The 5,000-nt window shown below is 40.5% G+C and overlaps 1 protein-coding gene across 1 annotated transcript in view; it reads left to right on the plus strand.

Annotated features, from left to right (window-relative positions):
• The window catches only part of LOC125036939 (ankyrin-1-like), a 20,340-nt gene that overhangs the window by 6,785 nt on the left and 8,555 nt on the right, over positions 1–5,000 (plus strand). Inside the window, exons 8-10 of the mRNA XM_047629898.1 lie at positions 614–772; positions 2,082–2,309; positions 3,676–3,798. Coding sequence (XP_047485854.1) covers positions 614–772; positions 2,082–2,309; positions 3,676–3,798 — 510 coding nt within the window. The remainder of the gene's footprint in view (positions 1–613; positions 773–2,081; positions 2,310–3,675; positions 3,799–5,000) is intronic.

The following is a 5,000-nucleotide window of genomic DNA, read 5'->3' on the forward strand; positions in this document are numbered from 1 at the left end:
CAATATCCAAATACGGAAAAAGTCAAGAGCTTATTATTAAAGACCATGTGTACAAATAGAAAATGTTTTTCTTTCTCATGCATGGTTCTCGTGTCTTATTTATTTATCAATTTATTCATTTACTACCCTCTATTCTATAGTATCATTGATGTATACTATTATTAGCATTATCATCACTGATAGCCATTTCTGTCATCATCGTCATTATGATTTCATCGTCATTGTTTTCATTATCCTCATTTTTTTTTTTTTTCCATTTTCACCAATACCATAATTTCGTCACTATCACTATCCGTCATCTTCAACACTCTTCATTTTCTGACACTGTAGCTCTCATCATTTCCCTCATTTTCACTATCCTTATCCTATATCCTATTCACCGTTACTATCACCATTTCCATCACCATGATTTCTAGCCACCAAATCATTATCACCATTTACATCACCATTATCACTACCATGCTTTCTAGCCTCCCATCATCACCATTATCACTACCATGATTTCTATCCTCCCCATCATCACCACCACCATTTTCAACCCTCCTCTCTTACTCACCATCACTATCGTTCACTCTTCCCACTCACCATCTTCCTTACTTCTCCCCCATCGCAGGGCAACCTCACCATCGCGGAGGCGCTGCTGGAGGGGGGCGCGGACCCCAACCTCTGCGACGAAGCCCAAGGGAAGACGCCCCTGCACCACGCCGCCTACTGGGGGCATCTAGCCGTACTGCAGCTGCTCCTCGACAAGGGGGCGCTCGTCAATAGCAAGGTAAGGGCGCTCGTGGGGTGGGGATAGGGGGGATAGGGGGAGGGGTTGGAGGGGGGGAGAGATTGGGTGGGGGGAGGGGTTGAATGGGTGGAGGGGTTGGATGGGGAATGGGTGGGGTTGGGAGGTGTGGCGAGTGACAGGGATGGGTAAGGGTAGGGTAGGGAATAGGGTGGTGTTGGGAGGGGTAAAAAGGGGCGGGGATGGGGTGGGGAGAGGAGGAGGATTGGGAGGAGAAGGAGGAGGAGGAGGAGGAGAGAAAAGAGGGGCTTGGAGTAAAGGGTGTGGTGGGAAGTAGGAGTTAGATGAATCTCTTACATTAAAAGAAAAAAAAAATCATCCTGCTTCTGTGTTGCTGGTAATGCTGTTCATTTTCTGTTGCAAGTACGTATTGGTTTGTCTGTCTGCCTGTCAGTCGGTCTGTATGCCTGTGTTTTATTCCTACCTTTGTTTATCGTTTTCCCGCCTCTCCCTCCCTCCCTCTTTCCCTCCTTTTATCTTTTCTTTCTTCTTTCGTTCTTTCATTCTGTGTCTGTTTGTCTATCTCTCTGCCTATCTGTTAGCCTGTCTGTCTTTCGTATCATCATTATAAGTTTCAGTATATTTTTACACCGGTTTGACATTCACGTATGTCTTCTTTGAAGACAATTGTATGGAAGAAAGATAATGCATCGAACTGTTTTGCATAATTGTGATGTGCTCTGTGTCTAACTGTCTTTCTTTCTGTATGCCTCTCCCTCTCTTTTTTCCGCAGTCCCTCTCTGTCTCTCTCTCCGTCTCTATTTGTTTGTTTGTGTCTAACTCCTTCAATCCTTCTACCTATCTCTCAGTATGTGCTTGTCTCTTACTCCATCTCTGTTTATCTGTTGAACTTTCTCTTTCTACCTCAGTCTCTCTGTATCTTATTTTTGTCCTGCCTCATATCTTTTTCTCCTCCTTTTCGTTCCTCCTCCTGTTATTACTTCCACTCGCCTACTCCTCTTACTTCTAACCCTAAGTCCTCTTCCATCTCCGTTTCTCCTCTTCATCCAGTTCCATTCGCCACTCTCCTTGTCCACTACTCATCACCTCTTCCTCCTCTCCTCATCCACCTCCTATCCGCCTCTCCTCATCCGCCTCACCCCTTCCTCAGTCACGACACAATACCACCTCTTCTTCCTTTTCTCATCCACCTCACATTTTTCCAACTCGTTCATCTCACATCCCCCGTCCTATCACCCTCTTCCTCCTCTCCCTCTTTCAGGACAGCTTCAGCGTGAAGTCATCCTCCTCACCCACCTCCGGCCCTCACAGTATCTTTCTCTCCCCTCAGGACAAGGCCGGCGCGGCGCCCCTGCACGACGCCGCCTCCGAGGGCATGGAGGACGTGATCACGGTCCTGACGGGTCGCGGCGCCTCCCTCAACGCCACCGACCACGACGGCAACACGGCCCTGCACGTCGCCGCCAAGTGGGGCCACAGCCAGACCGTGCTGCAGCTGCTGGACCTCGGCGCCCTCGACTCGCTCAAGAACAAGGACCACCTGCTCTACTCGGACCTGGTGAGGGGGGCGAATGGCGGTTAGGGGGGGGTGGGGTGGGGGGGGGAGAAGCTTTTAGGGAGGGGGCGGGTGAAGGGGTTAGGGTCGGGGAAAGGGAGTTGGGACAGGGTGAGGTCGACGAAAGGGGGTGGGGTAGGGGGCGTAAGGGAGTTGGGATTGAGGAGAAGGTGGAGGTGAAGAAGGAAGAGGAGACAGAAGTGGGAGAAGACGAGGGAGGAGGGAGAAGAATGAACGAGAAGGAGAAGGAGTAAGAGAAAGAGGCGTAAGAGAGAAGAGGGGGGGGGTTAAATGAGAGGGGTAGGGAGGGTGAAGAGGGGGGGGGGTTAAAAGGAGATAGTTAGGCTAAAAATGAAAACGCAGTAGCCAGTTAAAGATAAAGTTAAAAATAATGAGAAGAGGTGTGTGTGTGTGTGTGGGGGGGGGGGGGGGGGGATGAGGGTGATGGCAAGGGACATCTAACTGGGGAAATTGAGGCTTGATTACAGAGGGGAAAGTTTGTTTATTTATTGGGCGGGGAAAAGAAAGGAGTTTTAAAAGTTTAATTAAGGAAGGGAAACTTAACTGTAGAAATCTTCAAGTTCTTTATGATTTATTCACTTACTTTATCTAATTAACTATTTACCGATTCATTCCTTAATCACTTTATTTATTATTTTATTTCATTTATCTTATTGTTATTTTTTTTGTAAATAGAAGACCATAAAAAAAAACAAAAAAAAATAGGGAGTAAAAATAGTCCATAAAAGTAATCATCAAAAGAACTGATAATAAGATAAAAATCAAACTGATAAGACTTAGATTAGAGGAAATCAAGTTCATAACGAATGGCTTATCGGCGAGAGAAAACATCATTACCAAGCAAAAATCTAATTAAGTTGATTATCACCGTCATAATGAAGGATCGACTTTGTTTATCTCATCCTGGAAATTTGCATATTGTCGTTAGGTCATTATTCGTCAGGGAATAAACGTAATTTCTGTAATCAACAAGTCTTTGATTATCATCTGCTTCACTTCCTAATTAATAGATATAGTTTAAGATGAAGTTTATTTAGACGTTCTGGTTTATATGAAGGTCTTCGCATAAATCACTCCTGAGGAACATATGTGTTTGTGTATATTTGTCTGTCTATATTTATACATTTCTTATTAATTCATATCTATCACATCAGTCTATCTGCATATCTGTTTACAAGTTTATCTAAATCAAAATGTATATATCTATGTATCTACATCTACTGATTTTTGTTTATATATTTTTTTATATATATTTTTTTTATATATGTCTATCCATCTATAAATAACTTTATCTATTTTTATATCTATTTATCTGTGAACACAAATAAAACTTGTTTCTTCCCCACAGGCGCTGGTGCGTGCGGTGAGGACAGGCAATAAGAGCGAAGTCATGTCAGGATTAGCATGGGGAGGTGACCCTAACAGCCGTGACAGTCGAGGCTGGACGCTCTTGCACCACGCTGTATATAAGGTTGGTTGTTTTTTTATTTTTTTATTTATCTTTTTTGGATATTATTAACATAAGATTGTTTTGTTATGATTTCAATAACACTTGGTTTTATGTGTTTCATTAATTTCATGTGGTTGTCAACATTATTTTCATGAAAATGGTAATAATAATAGTAATAATTGTTATTATTATTGTCATTATCATTATTAGTAGTGGTAGTGTTATCATTATTAGTATTACCATTATTATTATTATTATCATTATTATCGTTATCATTATCATTATCATTATCATTATCGTTATCATTATCATTATCATTATTAATAATATTATTATTATTATTAACACTACTAGTAGTAGTATGTCATTATTATTATTATCATTATCATTATTATTATTATTATCATCATTATTTTTATTATCATTATCATTATTATTATTATTATCATCATCATTATTATTATCATTATCATCATTATTATTATTATCATCATTATTATTATTACCATTATTATTATTGTTATTGTTACTGTGGTGGTCATTATCATCATTATCATCAGTAGAACAAGTATGAATGAGAATGAATATCTCCACAATACAAGATATATATTTGACCGGTTTCTTTCAAATACAACTCTTGTATTGTGAAGATATTCATTCTCATTCACACCTTTTCTACATTTGTTGACATCATGAAAGATTACACTTAAAGGAGAATAATCCTCCAAAAGATAACGTCTCACGAAAGCGGAATTTCCACTGTGTACCATAAATCATTCGATGGACCTTGAGGGCTGAGAATGTCAGTCTTTGATAAGATTAATGCGGAATCAAAATATATCACTTTATTTCAATGTCCCGGGTGTTAGGGGCTTGATCAGACCAGATTAGATGTGAAAAAATGCATGAAATCTAATTATGGGTAGTAAATATTCGAATTAACCTGATTTCACTTAAGACATACTATCAGATCCACTTTTCCAACGTGGACGTGCATATTCGCAACGAGACGAGAACTATAATTTGTTCCTGCTCTAAGTTGGATAGAAATATGTCAATGTGTGTCTGCGTGTGCCTATAATTTATGAGTTTCTATATATGTGTATGCCTGTGTTACTGCTTGTTTGGGTGTATCTAATGTGTACTTATTTTGACCCTGGAACAGAGACACAGAGTGAATCTACTTTTGATTTTTTTTACAGTTACCTAACACACACTCATAC

Source organism: Penaeus chinensis, chromosome 22, assembly GCF_019202785.1.
Source record: "Penaeus chinensis breed Huanghai No. 1 chromosome 22, ASM1920278v2, whole genome shotgun sequence".
NCBI lineage: Eukaryota > Metazoa > Arthropoda > Malacostraca > Decapoda > Penaeidae > Penaeus > Penaeus chinensis.